Raw genomic sequence first — 22118 nt, 5'->3', positions numbered from 1 at the left:
GGGGTTGGGAATCTCTGTGTGCTGGAGCTAAACTTGGAAAATAAAAATAAATCTACAAGCTAAAATGGTGTACACAACATCCAGCTTACAAAAAGAGTGTATCCCTGTAAAAATATGTTTTGTGTATCTAATTCCTCCCTTTCCCCGCTTAGAAACATACTTTAGCCACAGACCAAAACCTAGGCCTGCGTTCATCCAATGTTGGAGTTTATACTAAAGACTGAGCTGCTTCTTGGTCAGAACTAGGTGGCAGTCAAAGTAGTCTCTATTTGCTCCACTAACCCACTCCTTGGGTGGATCTTTCTGATGTCATATGTTGTATGCAAATGCAAACCTCTGCTTTTATGAAAAGGACTGCCTGGGTCAGGGAATATGTTACACTTTGGATGGGGAAAAGCTACAGATGATTTAAAAAAAAAAAAAGAGCCTTGTACAGAAGCAGATGGATTGTACAGAGGGGCATCTAAATAGAAAAAATCTGGAGGGCGGACCTATGCATTTTTGCCCAAAGTCCAGTTCACCTTCAATATAGCCATTTTCCTGACTATACATCTTGAAAATCAAGTGTGTATTAATATGTGCATGAATCTGCTGGTGTTTTTTTTTCCCTACCTTTTGCCCAGGGCCTTTCCTATATACTTAGTAAGGCCAACCACAAGAATTTATATGAAACCAAGAGTCTTTCCAAGCTTCTCCCAATACTCAACTAAAGAATGAGTGAGGCTGGAGCCCTTTGGAAATAAGATGGCAGAAGTGAAGAATTGGAAAGCAGTCTCTCTCTTCAGCTTAGATGCCCCTCACCCCTTTCGCAGCACCGAAGTTTCTTTGCAAAAATAGTATCTGAGATACAAAAGGAAAGGCAGATGTGCTTGTGAATGCTTCTTGCCAGGGCCTGGTCCAGGATAAAGCATTTTCTAAGAACAGAGGGTTGTGAGCAGCTGTTTCCAAGGTCTCCGGTTGTAGATAACAAAAAGCTGGTCCCCAACAAGGTCAATGTCTGTGAGTCAGTCTTCATAAGAGCTTTCTGTGAAGGATCTCCCACACCATCCGCTTCCGAAAGTATGGCATATGTTGCTGCAAAACAAAGAAATGCCCTTAATTTTCATTTTCTTTACTCAAACCATTCTCCTCTCTTCCACATATTTCATTCTTGAGATTCTGTTTCAACTAGATTAATCTCAGTTGCTGGTCTTTCAAAATTTCTTATGTTGATTACATGTGATATATATTTTTTCCTCTAATGCATTTTTTTCTATTGTTATTTTCCATTGTTCTAAGTCTTATTTGGGATTTCCTATATTCAAGTGCCACTTTGGGAATGGTGTATTAAGTTGTTCTCTAGGTTGAACTTTAGTGAAGATATGAGAGTTCAAACTTGAAAATCAAAAATTCACTTCTTTTTTGTTTTTGGGTCACACCTGGCAGCGCTTAGGGGACCATATGGGATGTTGGGATTCGAACCATCGACCTTCTGGATGCAAGGCAAACACCTTACCTCTATGCTATCTCTCTGGCCCCCAAAATTCACTTTTTACGGGAAGAAACATAGAAACTACAAGTCAGTCTCACTCAAAAGCTTTGGTAGAAAATCTAGAAAGACAATTAACTTTTTAAATAGGAGGCATACCTAGTACTAGAACTGGTCATTATTATTATTATTATTGGGGATTTGGCTTCCCAAATCCTTAAAGAATTAAATGGAAGAAACATACTAACTATAATCTCTAATCTCAATACTTTTAAGTTTCTGAAGGACTTCATGGGCAAGAAATAACAAATACAAACTAAAAAAAAAAAAAAAAACTAATCAAGTTGCATCAAGTGAAGAGCAGGGGTAGAGGATACATAGCTAACTCTACCTTAACGATGAAGAGGTGACCTTTGATAAAACCTATCAGCCAAATAAGGATAACTAGAAAACACTTTCTCTGGCTCTGGTCCCTATTCTGTTTCTTATAAAATGTAGGGGATATGGGAGAGATAAGCAAAGCAGGAGGCTCTGCTGTGCCCAGGACTCCTTGACTAAAAGAGGTGATGTATGGATAACACAGAAAATAACAGAGCCTGCTACTATCATTTTCTTGTGATGTGGCATGAACAGTATCTTCCAGTATAAGGATCCACAGGCCTACAGCAGAGCCTCTAAGCAGAGAAAGGTAAAGAAAAGTAAATATAGATAGGCAGTCTGAAAACAGGGTGAATATAGAGCTCCCTCCTGAAGGCTCGACTTACCTGTGTGAAGTTAATTGGTCTGTCTTTGGTAATACAGTCAGCATATTTGCAAGCAAACATCCCACAATCACTTCCATTCATCTGTTGTGGAATTTCCTAAAAGATCAGAAACTAAATAGTGACATCTTTCCAAATTTCCTTATTAGATTAAGAATAAAACTCAAAGATTTTAAATTTATAGGTTTCTCTGAAGAGATAAGCCAGGTTCCTCATTAGAAAAACAGAGACAGGGGTGGGGGGCTGGAGAGATAGCATGGAGGTAAGGTGTTTGACTTTCATGCTTTCATGGTTCAAATCCGGCATCCTATATGGTCCCCTGAGCCTGCCAGAAGCAATTTCTGAGTGTACAGCCAGGTGTACACCCTGAGCGTTGCCAGGTGTGGACCCCATCCAAAAAAATTAAAAAAAGAAAAAAAAAAAAAGAAAAACAGACTAAAAAAAAAAAAAAAAGTAGAGTTCAGTCAGGGTAGTGTATTTTATCACAAAAAAGACCACCCTATTTTAGATGCCCAATGCACCCAAGGGCATAAAACCTGGCATTTTTAAGGGCTCTAACAATCAGCAACCATTTCCCACAGGCATGATAAATTTAGCATTTAAAAATTTAGTTCAGGGGCCGGGCGGTGGCGCTCGAGGTAAGGTGCCTGCCTTATCTGCGCTAGCCTAGGAGACGGACCGCGGTTCGATCCCCCGGCGTCCCATATGGTCCCCCAAGCCAGGAGCGACTTCTGAGCGCATAGCCAGGAGTAACCCCTGAGCGTCACCGGGTGTGGCCCAAAAAAAACCAAAAAAAAAAAAAAAAAAAAAAAAAAAAATTTAGTTCAGGGGCTGGTGAGATAGTACAACAGATACGGGGTTTGCAAGGGATATTTGCCTTGCATGTGGCCGACCCGGGTTTGACTCCTGGAACACTGTATGATTCTGACAAGCACTGCCAGGAATGACCCCTGCACACCACTGAATGTGGGCCTAAAACTAAACCAATCTAAAAAACAAACAAACCTAAAACAAACGAAACTTAGCTCTACCTGAAAATACAGTTTCCCATTAATAGTTTATTCTATTCTCCTTAGAGAACCAAACAACCAAGATGAAGTCATATTAGACAAAGAAATCCTGGCTATCAATCAATAAGCCCAAATATTGTAATGGTAGGACTTCCATCTTAATATGAAATGGGACCAGAGCAGTAATAGTTCAGTTGACTGTACTATACTATCTGTACAACTGCCTCCTTGGCACAAGGTATGCCACCTCCCACCTCAAGAATGATACTGGTGTAAGTAAGCCCTGAGTACTTAGGTGTGGTTCAGAAAGAACATCAGAAAAGATTGGGCCGGAGAGATAGCACAGTGGCATTTGCCTTGCAAGCAGCCGATCCAAGGACCAAAGGTGGTTGGTTCAAATCCCCGTGTCCCATATGGTCCCCAGTGCCTGCCAGGAGCTATTTCTGAGCAGCCAGCCAGGAGTCACCCCTGAGCACTGCCGGGTGTGGCTCAAAACCAAAAAAAAAAAAAAAGAACATCAGAAAAGATGAACTGGAGGGCTGTAGAGATAGTCTGTATGTCTGGCAGTTCAATCTCAGGCAACACAACCACACACACACACACACACACACACACACACACACACACACACACACACTTCAGTTCAATCTCAGGCAACACAACCACACACAACCACACACACACACACATACACACGCACACACACACACACACACACACACACACACACACACACGTTAAACATCATCACATGTTTAGGCTCCTGTATTGCTGGCAGCCTGGTTGACTGGAAATCACTTCAAGGGGCCCCTGGGGCCCCTGAACACTTGTGTAAAAGGACAATCAATAAAGAAATTAAAGAAATATACCTGGCTTTTCTTGCTGAAGAGCTGCCAGCCATTGCAGTCAAATTCTTTTCTTTTCTTGTCAATGCTTTCTTGCTTTAAGTAATATCTAAGGAATTAGGAGAGAATAAAAAGGAACTTGATGTTAGTCACTCAAAAGTCTGTAGTTGACAATCCTTAGCAAGTTTCTATCTGCATGTTTGAGGAAAAAAAAAAGCAGTATATAAGGGAGGGTTGAGAATCTTTTAAATTGTTTACCTTCTGAAGCCCCCAAAATTCAAAGCCATCTTGTAAGAGACCATGCATAATCTCTGACTCTGATACCCAGGCTCCTTTGAACTGTTCTTCCTGAGAAACTAACTTTGCTTCTTGTCCTTTGTTTATGTGGTTCTTTAGAAATTCAGTGGATTAGAAAATAAGAATGGTTCTCTTAGTTGGTGCTCAGTAGGAAGCTTACCACAGGGAGGGGGTAGGAAGGGGTAGGGGCCACTGGGACTACAGTGAAGACAAGCAAACACTGGTATATAGTATGGCGCTGAAATGTTTTAATGCAATAAACTCTACCATTAATGGTATTATCAACCACAGTACATAAAATTACCCAAAAAGAGGACGAAAATAACAATATGGATTTACAGTATTAAAAAAATATTGTGCAGTGTTGGGCACTGAATCAGGGTCTGGCCCCTATCTTCAGTCTCGATTCTCTTGTACAAAAAAAAAAAATCAATCCAAATCAATAGTGGAGTGTGTATCTTATAGAAAGCACTCTTCCTGGGGCCGGAGAGATAGTATGGAGGTAAGGCGTTTGCCTTTCATGTGGAAGGTTGGTGGTTCGAATCCCGACATCCCAAATGGTCCCCCAAGCCTGCCAGGAGTGACTTCTGAGCATAGAGCCAGGAGTAACCCCTGAGCGCTGCCGGGTGTGACCTACCTCTGCCCAGACCCCAGAGTGCAACAGTGAGTATCTGACCAAAACCAAAGAGATGGGATATAAAGATATTTGCATTCTGGTTTCCAAGAGTGGTCATTCACTATTAGGAACTCAGGCATATAACCTGGCACAGGCCTCAGAAGAATGGGCATTCTCCATTCACCAGGAAAACCATCTATGAAACATCCAAAGTTGTCTATAACATCACCTGGAAGCAATCCTCTACCAGGGAAGACCCTACTGCTGCTCTGACATAGATATACTCAAAAGAATCTTCCCTTAACACTGAGAAGACTTAACAACAACAATGACCTACTTACTGAACAGGGCTTTCTACATTGCCCTTTAATTGTGAGTGAAAATTAGAGGATGCTCCGCACCATCCTGACTTCAATGTAGGATATACAGATTCCAGGATCTTCAATACAGAAACATGATACCAACAATAGAGACTGTGTGAAAAATAAAACTAGTGGCGCTACAGACAATGACCCGAATTGGACAAACTAGTTTACCTGGAGCCTAGAGTTGGTCTTATGCCAGGAAACTTCAGGGGTAGGGTCCCCTTGTATTTAGGCCAAGGCTTTTCCTTCCCATGCCCGCCATATTTTGGTGGGCCTATGCAAACGATAATTGCCACTCTAACACTGTTTTTACTGTGCTCCTTTGACTCTAAACCTTAAAAAAAAACCCACTTAAACTTTTGAGGTTAACTTAAACTAATATACATGTGCATGGAAATGTAAAAAACTACTATGCCTTCAAGTTTAAGGAGTTACATAAATTTTATGGCTTTAGATTGCTTTGTGTACCGCTAAGAAATGTTATAATGTACTACAATCTGGGGACTTGAGGGACAAAGTAATTGTACAGGGGTTCAGTTTTATTTTTCTTAATGTTCTCTGACTGTAAGATCAAAATTAAGGTGTTAGCAGGGGGATTTCTTCTGAGAACTCTGTTTGCCCTTTCACTGTAACTTTACCTTGTCCTCTTTCTTTGCATCATTGTTCACATAATTAAAAATAAATAAATAAAAATCTCCTTTAGTTCTTGAATTCTTTTGTGAGGGTTAGAGAAAGGGAGATGTGCTGGGTTATACCCAGCAATACTCAGGGCTAACTCCCAGCAGTGCTCAGAGGACCACTTGTGGTTCTGGTTAGTGAACTTCTGAAGCAGGCCATGTGCAAAAACAAGTGCCTTAACTCTGTACTATTCTGACCCAAGATCTTGACGTCATCATCTGAAAAATTAGGAGGCTGGTTTAGATGATTTCTAGGTAGTATCTACATCTAGCTATCTATATCTATCTACTGTAGTTGATAGATAGACAGTAATTGTCCCCCATTGGGACATACTGTTTTTACACTAATATATGACTGCTAAACTTTACTTAGACATAAACGATCCAAGAAGATTTCCTTTATCACTTCACTGAAGAATGAAAAGAACTGAGCTCAATAGCTAGGAAATCATAATATACACTTGAGACTAAACCCCTTATTTCTTAATTCATTACTTACAAAAGGACCTTGCAGGCTTCAGTGTTTATTCCACCCATAGAGTCATAATAGGTAATATATTTCTTTCTGAAGTCCACAACCTGGGAACAACAACAACAACAAAAAATCTGTGCTTATAACAAGAAGGAAACTGATTTCTCAGAGAAGCTTTGTACATCGCGAACAAATACTCTGATTTCTTTACTCAGAGAACTTTTTAAATTCATGATTTTTTTCCCTTGGTTTTTAGAGAGTTGGGGATCAAATTTGTTTTGTGCCTTACTTACTGTATAATCTAACAAGCCCTTGGCTTTATGTTTTTTAATACAACTCAAAATAGGGGCCAGAGGGATAACACAGCGGTAGGGTGTTTGCTTTGCATGTGACCAACCAGGGACAGACCTGAGTTCGATTCCCAGCATCCCACATGGTCCCCTGACCCTGCCAGGAGTGATTTCTGAGCATAGAGCCAGGAGTAACTCGGAGCACTGCCGGTTGGCCCAAAAATCTAAATAAATATATGTTTTAAATGTTTATTTATTGAGTAGGGGCTGGAGAGATAGCATGGAGGTAAGGCGTTTGCCTTTTATGCAGAAGGTCGGTGGTTCGAACCCCGGTATCCCATATGGTCTCCTGAGCCTGCCAGGAGCAATTTCTGAGCGTAGAGCCAGGGGTAACCCCTGAGCGCGGCCAGGTGTGACCCAAAAAAACAAAACAAAAATTTATTGAGTAAAATAACTTATTATATTAATGTATTCTTGTTCTCTGAGTCAGAAAAAATATTGTAATACCAAGCATATAAGTCATGATTAGGCAGAAAACAGTCATAGAATGAGTTGGTAGCATCATTAAGTTTTTCTTCCTAAGCCTTGCCTTGAGTCAGCTTGAAGGGGATTTATAAATTCCCCTTCAAATATTTCTAGAAAAGGTTTTCTTAAAGATTCTTCCACTGTTCACAGAAGGCTCATTAATTATCCAAGTTTTAGCCAACTAAATACTACTCTTTCTCCTAGTAATCTAGTAAAATGAAGACCTAACTCACTACTCTATTTATTTTGTAACTATAGTGATTTAAGTTTTATCAAAAAGTAAAGAGGTACTCACGGCAAGACACCAGTGCACTCCCAGGTGAATGGGAACCAAAAGAATGTCAAAAGAAAATACATCTACTTTTTTTGTCCAACGTTTAACAGCTTGATAGCCAGCAGTTTTAAACTTAGTAAAAAAAAAGGTATTAAATGCATGCACACTTGGCAATCCCGTCTCTTTACTTCGTTCCATTAGCATGTTCATGTAGAAGTTGATGATCTGTGGGAAAAATCATACATATTAGAATAGCTTTCAAAATAAAGTTGAGTAAAAGGAAAGCAATTGTTCTACTGCATGTTATATGTTATGATTTCCTAGTAACTTAATTAAAACTGCAATGCCCAACAGTTTCATGTCATTACATAAAATTCTGACTAGAAGGCTGGAGAGATTGTACAGCAGTTAAGGCACTTGCCTTATGTGCAACTTATATATATATAAACCTGTGTTTCTACCTCTCTCACCATATATGGCCCACTGAGCACCACCAAAAATGACCCCTGAGCACTATCAGGTGCATTCCAGGGCCCTACAACCAGGATTAAAAAAAAAAAAAAAAAGAATATACTGTTAGTAGAGCTAAAAGTTTTTACATTTCAAACCTTATATTTGGGCCACCTGGTTTTGCACAAAATGAGGATTTGCACACTTCACAGCTAAAGAAGACCATTTCTAGCCATTACGCAGAGATCAACTGTTCTGGTCTGAAGTAGAACTAAAAGGATAAAGCACTAAATAAACTTCTGTAAGAAGGAATACAGATTTTTTTTAAATGAAGCTCACAGCATGAGGTCTGAAAAAAACACAAACATTAGAAGTAGGCAGGGCATTAGTCTTGCATACAGCTGACCCAAGTTCAATCTCCATCATCCCATAATCCCTTGAGCTCACCAAGAGTGATTCCTGAGTACAAAGCCAGGAGTAAGCTCTGAATACCACTGGGTGTGGACCAAAAACAAACAAAACAAAACAAAAGAGTAAGGCTTCCCCTATATGTTTAGGCTTCAAATTTCTGTTAATTCTGTTCATGTCTTCAACATCACTTATGAATAAAAGAAATTAAAGTGTGGTATATAAACTATATCATTTTTTTCTATTAATAAAACCATGGCATTCCCTGATGGTGACTATATTACCTATGGATCCTTTAGATCCAGGGATCCATGATACTAAAGCCAGAAAATTACTGTGCTGGAAGGCACCGCCCACTCACTTTATGTCGATAGCTGAGACCAGGCCTGTGTCTGTCAACTACGAGGAATGAATGGGCTAACTGATTCACAACTTGGAAATATGACTAAGAAAACAGGGACATTTTTCAGAATGCTTTTTGGGGAATGGGAAAACACCCCCATCCTTTGACAAATATTTACACATGAGGATGCCAGAGCAGTGAGCTACTGCTCAACAGTAGGCAACTACATAGTGGGTAGGCAGCAGGGAACACTGCCAGGAATACACCAGAGCCTGGTCCAGACCAGAGAAAGGGTCTACAGACGAGGATGCCTAGGTAGTTGCAAGCAAACTGCATGAGCTATGAGAGAGAACTCTGGGAGTAAGGCTGGAAGGTGGGGAGGCTGATTGAAGAAACTGCTATGTTGTCTGCATTCAAAAACTGAACAGCAAGGCACAATGGGTCCAAAGATCTAATGCTGTGGACAATTCTAAATATACTCCAATAGTAATTAGAATTCAGTTTCTATGAATAAGTGTTGGTTCAAGACACAATTAGGGTAATTTCTCAATCTAATTCCATCCAGAGGACAACTGTGCAAAAGTAGTGTTTTTCAATCTTTTTCTTTCTTTCCTTTTTTTTTTTTGTTTTTGTTTTTGGGCCACTCCCAGCAGCGCTTACTCCTGGCTCTGCACTCAGAAACTGCCCCTAGCAGGCTTAGACCACATGGGATGCTGGGACCATCCTGGGCCAGCTGTGTGCAAGGCAAATGCCCTACCACTGTTTATCTCCCCTGCCCCTCAACCTTTTTCTCCAACTTCTGAACCTGTTTCCTTCCTGTAGCCTCCCTGTGCTATCACAGAAGATTGTTATCTCCCTAGTCTCAATTTACATGCTTTACACCTTATGGCTTCTTTGAACTATCCTGAGGACCTATGGGGCCTATATGATCTCCAGTTGAAAAACATTGTGCTACAAATTAGTTCTAGGCTTATGTAGGTAATCGGGAGTGCAGGGAATTTGCTTTGTAGATTTCCTGACTACAAACTATATTCTTATGTGAGAGAAAAATCCAGAAACCGATTCCTCTGGCCTTCTATGCATCTAAAGATATTGGCAATACTACAAAGCTAAGACCTTCAGTCAAGGGGGTAAAGTGAATAGGCAGATTACCTGCTCTTATGGTAAACCCAATTTTCTATAAGGCTCATAATTATATACTGGAACAGGAAAGAAGAACTAAGAATTCAAAGTGAAGTACGAGGTCAAATAAGGACATGCAATCAAGGAATAACCATGGAGAGATATCACTTCCAGAGCCCATCAGAGATCACCTTTGGGACCTCAAATAAAATTAAATGACATAAGCATCCTGGCACACATAGGTCTCCTATATTCAGACATTTCTTCCGAACCAAATTCAACATGCTGAGCACAGGCTTTAGCATGTGGAAGGGTCCTGGGTTGACACCTGGCATGGCATCTTCCAATCGCCAACAGAAGTGACCTCTGAGCAAGCTGGATTTAGCTCCAAAATCAATAAATCAAGTTATTAATTAGAGGTTTTCCAGAAACAAGTGACTGTTAGCTGAACTTACTGGCTGATCTGGCTCTTTATTTTCTTATTTTGGGAGAGTAAACTTTAAAGCTAAAGACCATTCCAGATGAAAGGAGAAGATCTAACAAGCAGTTAATGTCTGTTTTCTTTGAGCATCCCTTTTCTGTTTTAGTTCTGCCTCCAATGACTATTTCTTCCCTTGAGGAAAATGGTTCCCGCCTTCAAAGTCAATAGCTCATTAATTAGATATAGATTCTTTTTCATTCCCCTTATCCCATGAAGAGGGATCTTGGTGGTCTCAATGTTCTTCCCTCCTTCCTCCAGATGTCCCTGCCCCATGCCATGTGAAATCTGAAGCAGAAGTTAGATCTGAGTTTCTTTGATGAGTTTTTACTCTGCTCAAAGGCAGAAAATAGTTACAATTCAGCCAAGATACAATCATACCAAGAAAACAAGAGAGAAGAAAAGAACATTAATGTTGTCTCATAGAGGAGGGCTGGAGATGAAGGAAAAAGAAATGAGAGAAGGGATCACATTGCTTAAGATGAAAGAGAAGCAGTGGTGGTTAGTGCCATCTGTTTGTATTTTACGATGGAAAGGGTCCCGCCCCTCCACTGGTGACAGCCTTTCTACATATAAGCTTTAGCTCCAAAAGATCTTGACATCTCTTTTTTCATTCTGTTTTGCAGTTCTTGGAACAGAATCCAGGTTGTCCACTTGCAGGGCATGTGCTCTATATAGCACTAAGAGTTGTTGAATTAAGAAGCTAAAAGCAGTAGATAACCCTATTCTGACTGTTTATCTTACCAAAACACCAGCATCTGTGAACAACTCTCTTTTTACTTGTAACTTTGTTGACTTTACTAGCATCTATTTGCTTTCTGTAGCTTTTGGTGCCCAAGGATCTGTCCCTGTAGCTGTCACAGCCTATTGAGCGCCTGTTTGTCTATGCAATCCTGTTTGGAATTAGGGCAGTTGTTTATAGAATTCTCATTCTTTTGTGATTTTACTTAAAGAGTTGCCAGCTGAAGCTGGGAAAAAAGCTTCTCTTTGAAAGTCTATAACGCTGGGCCGGGAGAGATAGCACAGCGGCGTTTGCTTTGCAAACAGCCGATCCAGGACCAAAGGTGGTTGATTCGAATCCCGATGTCCCATATGGTCCCCCATGCCTGCCAGGAGCTATTTCTGAGCAGACAGCCAGGAGTAACCCCTGAGCACCGCCAGGTGTGGCCCCCCCCCCCAAAAAAAAGTCTATAATGCTTTCAAACTAAGGGTTTACTCTTTTCCTGTATGCTACAATGACATAAATGACTCAATGCCCCCCCCTTTTTTTGGTTTGGGTTGTTTTTTGAGAGGTCAGGGAGGGAGGATGGCAGAAGTTAGGCCATACCTGGCTGTGTTCAGGGATTACTCCTAGCTCTCTGCACTCAGGAATCACTGCTGGAGGGCGCAGGGGACCATGTGGGATTCTGGGGATTAAATCTGGGTTAGCTGCGCAAGGCTACCTGCTGTACTCACTATGTTCTGGGGTCTAGCGTGTTCAAACAACCCCTATGTAAGCCACCGCATTTCTCCATGCAATTATTCTAAATGCCACATATACGTGATATCTTGTTTTGGTTTTTGATACACACGCGGCAGTGCTCAGGGTTTGCAGGCTCCATATGGGATGCTGGAGAACTGAACCTGGGTCAGCCTAGTGCAAGGCGAAGGCCCTCCTGCTATACTATCGTTCCAGCCCCCAGCGATCTCATCTTGTATTTATCTGGCTTACTTCATTTAAATAATATCTACCAGTTCCATCCATGTTACAGCCAATTGCATGACTGCATCATTCCTTACAGCTATGTAGTATACCATTGTGTATACCACACTGTGTGTACCACAGCTCCATGATCTATTAATCTGTTGTTGGACATCCTAATTTTAGTTCCTAATTACGTACTTTATACTTGACTTACAAAGAAAAAATGTTCTAAAGCACTCTAGCACACAGATTCAACAGCCCAGTATCTTACATTTAGATTCCTAACACACTACCTATTAACTTATTGCAGGGTACAGAGTAGGGTACTTGCTTGCGTGTGGCTGATCCGGTTCAACCCCAAGCATCCTTTATAGTCCCGAGATCACCAGAAGTGATACCTGAGCACAGAACCAGGAGTAAGCCCTGAGCACAGATAAGCATGCATCCCTCAAAATTTCTAGTACTATCATTTAAAAATATTGCCTATGGGCCCAAAGAGATACCGCAGGTCAGATACCTGCCTAGAACTCCAAATGGGCCTCCAAGCATCAGTAAGAGTGACTCTTGAATAGTCATGAGGAGCACAGCACACCCCTGTCCCATCCCACCCCTAAATATACTGTGTACTGTTTCCTGATTATGGCTTTTAGTTTACTTTCACAATTAACTCCTCCTCTATCTCTACATAACACTTTATCCCCTTCTCATCCTTAGATATTTCTAATAACTATTCACTAGAGTCAATAAAAAAATTCATATGTACAATGTCCAAGATGTTGTGTATATTATTAGCCTTCTTTCATATGCCATTTTTTTTGTTTGTTTTGTTTTTGGGTCACACCTGGCCATGCTCAGGGACTACTCCTGTCTCTACACTCAGAAATCGCTCCTGGCAGGCTCGGGGGACCATATGGGATAGACCATATGAGATACTGGGATTCGAACCACCGCCTTCTGCATGCAAGGCAAACACCCTACCTTCATGCTATCTCTCTGGCCCCTCATAGGCTTTTTATAAGGAAACCAATTCCCATATTGTTTGAGTTTAACTTTCTCATAGGGGACACAGAATATCAACGCTAAATCTTAGAATACAAACTTAACTATTCACACCTAAATATAATTCCTTTCATAAAAACTATTTCTGAAAGTCTTTTTTGTGAAAAGGGACTGTGGACTATTTTATTTTATTTATTTATTTGTTTCTGAATCACACTCGGTGGTGTTCAGGGGTTACTCCTGGCTCTGCACTAAAAAATCGCTCCTAGCAGACTTGGAGGACTATATGGGATGCTGGGATTCGAACCACCGTCTGTCCCAGATTGTCTGCATGCAAGGCAAATGACCACTGCTGTGCTATTTCTCTGGCCCTGTGGCCTAGATTAGAAAAGAGGCAAGAAAAAAAGACAGCCTATGATTTTATGTATATTAGATTTCTGATTTAATCTTTCTCATAAACTAAATCAGATACTTTCATTTCCATGATCTTTTCTATAAAAATCATAAGAACATTGTATTAGAGAAACAAAAGTATTTTAATGGAGTATGGAGATGAGCTACTAACACACCAATAAAAATTAGCTCCTCAAAGGCAATAACAGAAAGTAGAAGTACGGTATTTTTTAAATGCTGCTTTTGAAAATAGTTGTTCATTGTTTTTTTGGCTGAAAATTCAAAATTAAGGTGTCAGCAAGAGGATTTCTTTTGAGAATTCTGTTTATGGGTGATTGCCTTCCCACTGTAACTTCACCTTGTCCTTTCTTTGCATCTTTGTCTTCAATAAAATAAAAAAAAATAAAAAATTAAATAGTTGTTAGTTTGAACCTGCTATCAAGGTTCATGCTATTCTGAACTTAGAAGATACACTCTAAAAATGCTGTAAGTAGCTGTTACAGAGATAGACTAGACAAGGAATCTTTTCTTCCCTGTTTCTTCTAAAAAATGAAATTTCCATTAACTCTGCTTGCTAAAAAATCCGTCTTCTGATGGTCCCAGGGAATGGAAAATATGTACTGATGAATGTGGGCTCTGTACAGGATCTCACTGAGCTAATCACAGTAAGCAAGAACTCAAGAACTCGGCTCATTTCCTACTCACTGCTGCCCTCTAGAAGACATCATATGATTTGCAACAAATAGGATTCCAATCTCCCTAGAGAATGCAGGCCTCTTCCCATTTAGCAATAGGAAGCAAAATACGCGCCCCCCCCACTCCTCCCCGGCCCACATATATTAATATCTCCTAAACTGGGGCAGAACAGATAACACAGTGGTAGGACGTTTGCCTTGCACGCAGCCGATCCAGGACAGACAGTGGTTCAAATTCTGGCATCCCATTTGGTCCCTAGTGCCTGCCAGGAGCGATTTCTGAGAGCAGAGCCAGGAGGAAACCCTGAGCACTGCCGGTGTGACTCAAAAATGAAAACAAAACAAAATAAAACAAAATAAAAAAACTCAAAACTCCTAAACAATATTTTTAGGGCCAGAGAGAGTACATCAGATAAGGCAATTTCCTTGCACACAGCAATCCAGGTTCAATATCTAATACTGTATACAGTACCCAAGAACCACCAGGTGGTACCTAAAACCAAAAAGTAAAAAATAAAAATTTTAATTGGTAAATACTTTAAATTTTCATTTTGTTCTTTAATTTCTTTGCTAATTGATTCAATTAGTGATCCATTATTCTAGGCTGAATGGTCATTTCCCCTATGTCAAGACAGTAGCAAAATCATACAATTTTTAAAACTATTCTTGGTAAAAAATTTATTTAGGAAGTAAATACTTAAATTTTCAGTGAACTACTTAAATTTAGGTTGTAAATTTATTAGGGCAAAAAGAATCAGGCTCGTCCAACTGGTCCCAGTAAAATTTAACATGTTGTGTGTGACATAAGACATTTAAATTTTGGTTTGTCCTGAGACATGGCAGACATCTTGGGACTTCTCTATGATGTCCTGCAGCCTGGGATTTGGATCCTCTTTGCCATTATTCCCCGAGGGATCGTCTTCTTCAGAGGTGATCAGTCCCGCCTACAAAGGATGGAGCTAGAGTGCTCTGCTTCAAGGTGGTGGTGCGCACCTTCTAGCCAACGAACCCCACCACAACACATAGAAAAATCCACACTACAAGTCTGACAATGGGGAAACAACGCAGGTCAACACCAGGCATGGAGCATGAAGATGGCAACTCTGATGACCTGAAAACTGCCAACCACCTAGTTAGTCTCTCAGATATGGAGTGTAGAGAAGAAATATGGAGGATGTTCATAGAAATCAAAGAAAGCATAGATTGAGTTGATTGGACCACAAATAAGAACCAAGAGGATATGAAGATAGGAATCTGAAAACTTAAAACTGAAATAATAGGTCTGAAAAACTAGGTAAATGAAATGAAAGACTCAATGGAAAGCCTCTCCAACAGGGTAACAGCAGCTGAGGAGAGAATCAGTGAGCTGGAAGATGAGATGCTAACAGGAGTGGTCCCTGAGAGCTGCCAGGTGTGACCCACAAAAATGAAAACAAAACAAAAAGAGCTGGAGTGGTCAAATTAACATCAGATGACACAAACTTAAGACTCAGAAAAGTTGTAAGGGAAAAAGATGGACATTTCATACCAATCAAGAGATATGTACAACAGGAAGAAATCACACTCCTAAACATATATGCAACCAATGAGGGAGCAGCAAAATATTTAATACAATTGTTGACACATCTGAAAGATATCAATAGCAACACAATAATTATGGGAGACCTCAACACTGCCCTGTCACCTCTTGATAGGTCAACCAGACTGAAACCCAACAAAAATATACTAGCTCTGAAAAGAGAAATGGAAGAAAATGGACTAGTAGATATATAGGGCGCTCCATCCCCAGAAACCTGGATACACATTCTATTCCAATGTACATGGTCATTCTCCAGGATAGACCACATGTTGGCCCACCCATATAACATACCTCCATAAAATCAAGAGGATAGAAATTATGCAGACTACCTTTGCTGATCACAAGACACTGAAATTAGAAGTGAACTACAAAAGGACACAGAAGAAAAACTTTAACACCTGGAAATTAAACAGCTTACTACTGAACAACCACTGGGTAAGAGATGAAATCAAAGAGGAAATTAAAACATTCCTGCAAACAAATGACAATGAAGACACATATTAAGACACTCAAATTTTATATATTTAATCTTAAAATAGAACCCAAAATTCTCAGGCTGGAGTATAGGACACTGAGTAGGTGTTTGCTTTGCAGCTGAGCCAAGCCCTGTGAGGAGTGATCCCTGAGCACAGACCCAGGAGTAAGTTCTAAACAACAGGGTGGCCCAAAAATAAATAAGCAAAACAAAAAACACCAACAACAGCCTCAGGCAGTATGATATAATAGATAAAAGCCAATGCTTGGGTTTGATTCTATCTGTATTAATTCTAACCATGAATTAACTTTGCAAGATTCTTATTATTTTCTATGTTTTACTTTTTCAACCATAAATAGAAATCATAAAACTATATACTGGTAGTTGGAGATGTAGTTCAATGGGCTGGAGTGGAGTACAAGTTTCTGCATGTGGGTTCCATCCTAAGCATTGCATAGTCTTCAGAAATGAGTCAAGGCAGTAAGCTAGGAATAATTTTTATATTTTTTATTTTTTTATTTTTGGTTTTTGGGCCACACCCGGCAGTGCTCAGGGTCACTCCTGGCTGTCTGCTCAGAAATAGCTCCTGGCAGGCACGGGGGACCATATGGGACACCGGGATTTGAACCAACCACCTTAGGTCCTGGATCGGCTGCTTGCAAGGCAAATGCCACTGTGCTCTCTCTCCGGGCCCCGTAAGCTAGGAATATTCCTTGAACACTGCACATCGTGGCCCCCAAATAAAAGGAAAAATAATAAAAATAAATGACAGTATTTACCTCAAAAAATTAGATGGAGATTTTTTTATGACTAGAACATGTAAGGACATTTTGAATACTACCTAATGCAAATAAATACTCAACACATATTGGAAGGTTCTAATCATACGGGATAAAATGCAGGCAGTGCTTGCTAGCTTGACTATATAAAAATCCTATATATAAATATATCTATATATAGCCTATATGTAAATACATATATATAAAAGCACATAAAGTGACATGGTACTTTTTTTTTTTTTTTTTTTTTGTTTTTTTGTTTTTTTTGGGTCACACCCGGCAGCACTCAGGGGTTACTCCTGGCTTCATGCTCAGAAATCGCTCCTGGCTGACTTGGGGGACCATATGGGACGCCGGGATTCGAACCAATGACCTTCTGCATGAAAGGCAAATGCCTTACCCTCCATGCTATCTCTCCGGCCCCCGACATGGTACTTTTTAATTAATGACAGTGCAAACCAGAGAGAAAGAGAGAGGTGGGGGGAGAGTGAGAGAGGTAAAGGGAGAGAGATATGGGGGTGGAGAAAGAGAGAAAGGTGGTGGATGGAGGGGAACTGGGGACATTTGGTGGCAGGCAAAATGCACTAGTGAAGGGTGGTGAATATTCTAGGAATGAAACTCAAGTATGAATAATTTTGTAACCAGTGCTTAAATAAAAATTATTTTTAAAAAGCCATATAATTCAGAAACCTGCTATACTGAAAGTCTTCTGATATCAAATAACTCACAGACATAAGAAAAAACACTTTATCACTTATTGTGCAATGAACAAATAAAAGTTAAATGAGAAATCAAATCAAACTATAATATAGCACCTCGCATCAGTGAGAATAGCCTTTACGATATAGTGGAATTCATCCCAGGGATACAAGGGTGGTTTAACATGCAAGTCAATCAATGTAATACACCATAACAATACAAAAAAAAATCCTAAGATTACATCAATAGAGAGAGCACATGACAAGACACAGCTCTCATGATAAAAACTCTTAACAAAATGGGAACCAAAGGACCTTTACTCAATGTAGTAAAACTAAAAGCTGGGGCGGAGAGATAGCATGGAGGTAAAGTGTTTGCCTTTCATGCAGGACAGTGGTTTGAATCCCGGCATCCCATACGGTTCCCTGTGCCTGCCAGGGGCGAGTTCTGAGCATAGAGCCAGGAGTAACCCCTGAGGGCTGCCGGGTATGACCCAAAAACCAAAAACCAAACCAAACCAAACCAAACAAACCACCCCCCCAACCCAAAACCTTAAAAACCTTCTTTCTTAAGATCAGGCACAATACAAGGTTGTTATTCCAGTCACAATCAGGCAATCAAGCATCCAGATAGAAAAGGGAAAAGTCAAACTCATTATTTATGGATAATGATATTGTAATTATAAAATCCTAAACATAACAAAAGAGCTCCTAGAAACAACAAATGTGCAGAATACAAAATTAATATGCAAAAGTTCATGGTGAAAGACTTTTGGATAGCTATTTCAAATGGTACATGGATCAGTAGGAAACATGCCACTGGAAGGGACTGGTAGAGGAAAGCTGAAAAGTGCAAAAGGGTTATGGATGAAACCCTATCAGCAATTGTACTGTAAGCCACAGTGCAAAAAAAAAAAATCGTCTCACATAGGAGATTGCTGGTGGCAAGTGGGGGATTGGCAGAGGAAAGCAGACTCTGGTGAAAGGATCAGTGTCGAATCATTGTATGCCTGAAATCTAACTGTGAATAACTTTGCAATTTCATGGTGACTACATTTTTTTGGAACTTGTGTCTTGTGTCATGAGGTGATTACACTAAGTAAAAGACAATTAACTGGATGGTTTTCACTTGTAAGTGAAAGATAAATAACCAGATCAAAATAATTGGCCAAATAAAAAACAAACAAAAAAAGAACCCAAGGGACCGGGGAGATAGCATGGAGGTAAGGCATTTGCCTTGCATGCAGAAGGTTGGTGGTTCAAATCCCGGCATCCCATATGGTCCCCCGAGCCTGCCAGGAGTAATTTCTGAGCACAGAGCCAGGAGGAACCCCTGAGCACTGGCAGGTGTGGACCCCCCCCCCCCAAAAAAAAAGTATTTCTAGAAATAGTGAAAATCATACTGTTATCAAAGGGAAAGTAGAAGAGATGAGCAGGATTGGGCGTAGTTTAGCACTGTAACTTTTAATGGCTGTAATAGTGAAACCTATGTATCTACAGTATAAAGTCATATTCTTGAAATTCTATATATTATAAAGTATTAAAAAAATAAAAATTAGGGAGGAACGATGGCGTAGCAGTAGGGCGTTTGCCTTGCACGCGGCTGACCCAGGACGGACCATAGTTCAATCCCCCAGTGTCCCATATGTCCCCCAAGCCAGGAGCAATTTCTGAGCACATACATAGCTAGGAGTAACTCCTGAGCGTCACTGACTGTGGCCTCCCAAATCCCCTCCCCCCCAAAATTACATATAGTAAAATAAAATAGATTACTACAGATTTAGGAATAGAACAGATCAGATTATAGAGTAATTAACCTACTTAAAATAATCAAGTTGATTAGGCCAGAGATGTGGTGCTAGTGGTAAGGTGTCTCCCTTGCAAGCACTAACCTAGGACGGACCATGGTTCAATACCCTGGTCTCCCATATGGTCCCCCAAGCCAGGAGCAATTTGAGTGCATAGCCAGGAGTAACACTTGAGGGTCACTAGGTGTGAGGGTCACTCAACTCAAATCAAGTTGAGTACGATAACTTCTTTCCCCAATCCATAAAACATTTAACAATAAAACCTTTTCAGTGTTTGTTTCTAAAAACAATGAATAAATGTGGTTGGTTTTAGAAAGTATATTAATCATAATCTAGGTGTGATCTAGAATTAGTAGACACAGAAAGGGATATAGCACAGGGCCAGCGAGATAGCACAGTAGTAGGCTGTTTGCTTTGCATGCAGCTGATCAGGATGAACAGTGGTTCAAATCCCAGCATGCCATATGGTCCCTCGAGCCTGCCAGGAGCGATTTCTGAGCGCAGAGACAGGACTAACCCTTGAGCACTGCAAGGTGTGATTAAAAACAACAACAACAACTAAACAAACAAAAAAAGAAGAAAAAGAGAAAGGAATATATATATAATAGTAGGTTTGCTTTTTATTTTATTTTTGGTTTTTGGGTAACACCCGGCAGTGCTCAGGGTTACTCCTGGCTATCTGCTCAGAAATTGCTCTTGGCAGGCACAGGGGACCATATGGGACACTGGGATTCAAACCACCTTTGGTCCTGGGTCTGCCACTTGCAAGGCAAACGCTCTACCGCTGTGCTATCTCTCTGGCCCCAGGTTTGCTTTTAAAATTTAGGTTCCTCCTTAAACTTGCAGCTCACCTGCTAGTCTCTGAGTTTCTTTGCTTGTGTTCTTTCTGGAAGACATACACCTCCTTGTCTCTCCCCTAACATCTTTCTTTTTTTGTTGTTGTTTTTTTTGGGTCACACCCGGCAGTGCTCAGGGGTTACTCCTGGCTGTCTGCTCAGAAATAGCTCCTGGCAGGCACGGGGGACCATATCGGACACTGAGATTCGAACCAACCACCTTTGGTCCTGGATCGGCTGCTTGCAAGGCAAACGCCACTGTGCTATCTCTCTGGGCCCAGCCCCTAACATCTTTCTAAATAAAGATTGAATAAAAGCTTACCTGCTTCAAAAAATAAAAACTTTCTTGCACCTCACACACATAAAATGAAAGCACATTTGGAATACTATATAAGAATGCCAAGTTATTTCTCCATGCTGCATATGGTTAGCTATTAAATATACTCAGAAGATGTGATCTATGGAGCAGATTATCTCAAAGAGTAAGAATATCAAGAAAAAATGCCCATACCCATTTCTAGATTTTCAATAGATGAAGATGAACAGTTTTCAGACTTAAAAAACATAAATAAAAATCGCCCAAGACATTTGTTCAAAGTTCAAAGTTTCTTACACTTATTCAGGAGAATAAAAAAATTTGTGAGGACTGATTTTGATGCTAGCCTTCTATTTTTTGGGGGGTGGGGTCACACCTGGCAGTGCTCAGGAGTTACTCTTGGCTTTGTGCTCAGAAATCACTCCTGGAAAACACGTCCTAGATCGGCTGCGTGCAAGGGACACGCCCTACTGTGCTATCTCTCCGGCCCGATGCCAGCTTTCTAAAGGACCAGTTATGAATGTAAACACCGGGGGGGGGGGGGGGCGAGGGGGAATAAGGTGCTTATTAAGGTGTTTGCCTTGCATTCATTCAACTCCAGTCTGATCCCTGACCACCACATATGGTCCCCTGAACACGATAAGGAGTGCTCCGAGTCACAGAGCAGTCATAAATTGAGTATCACTAAGTGAGGCACTTCCGCCCCCCCCCACAGAAAAGACTATAAACATAAGGTAAACGATAACTTTAGTTTCCATTTAATGTTCATTTAATATCTGAACATAAAAAAAGTAAGATTACCTCATCATTGAGCCAATTCAGATGGTTTAGAGTTTGGATATCTTTGCGTGTAATGGTTAATCGAAATGCTTCACTCACAACTTCATCTTGATTCCCGTTTCGAAATACATTCTTTATTTCTTTGTCCATTTCCTAGAGAACCAGGTGTTAGAAAACAAGCATTCATTGCTTGAGCTACACCAACTCTTATCAAAACCACAAAATCTTTATCAATAGTCAACTGTTTCCTTCTGTCTAAATGTTGGTATCTAGTCCTTGCTGCAGTCTCCCTCATTATTTCATTCTATCCCGTCGTCTTCTCTCTTTTTGGGACACTGGATAAATCTTTTTCTTTTTTTTTTTTTTTTTTTTTTGGCTTTTGGGCCACACCCTGTGATGCTCAGGTGTTAATCCTGGCTATACACTCAGAAATTGCTCCTGGCTTGGGGGACCATATGGGACGCCGGGGATCAAACCGCGGTCTGTCCTGGACCAGCCACGTGCAAGGTCAATGCCCTCCCGTTGCGCTATTGCTCCGACCTCCACTTGATAAATTTTATAATATTTTTTAATATAAAGACACAATTTAATTTTTATGTCTAGTCAAAATAATTTCATGAAGTAGTCTTTCCTAAACAATAAAGGTAGTATCTTTTGAATAATTTTCCTAAAATG

General features: G+C 40.4%; 1 protein-coding gene across 1 annotated transcript in view; it reads right to left on the bottom strand.

The window, feature by feature from the left end:
• Positions 1–506: 506 nt before the first annotated feature.
• The window catches only part of SENP1 (SUMO specific peptidase 1), a 70255-nt gene continuing 48643 nt past the window's right edge, over positions 507–22118 (bottom strand). The window contains 6 exon segments of the mRNA XM_049783050.1: positions 507–1074; positions 2233–2328; positions 4109–4193; positions 6539–6618; positions 7622–7825; positions 21465–21596. Of these exon segments, the coding sequence (XP_049639007.1) occupies positions 1012–1074; positions 2233–2328; positions 4109–4193; positions 6539–6618; positions 7622–7825; positions 21465–21596 (660 nt within the window). The 3' untranslated portion in view covers positions 507–1011.

The sequence above is a fragment of the Suncus etruscus genome, chromosome 11 (genome assembly GCF_024139225.1).
Source record: "Suncus etruscus isolate mSunEtr1 chromosome 11, mSunEtr1.pri.cur, whole genome shotgun sequence".
Taxonomy (NCBI): Eukaryota; Metazoa; Chordata; class Mammalia; order Eulipotyphla; family Soricidae; genus Suncus; species Suncus etruscus.
Note: the sequence above shows the minus strand (reverse complement) of the source record. Positions and strands in the feature narration are given on the sequence as shown.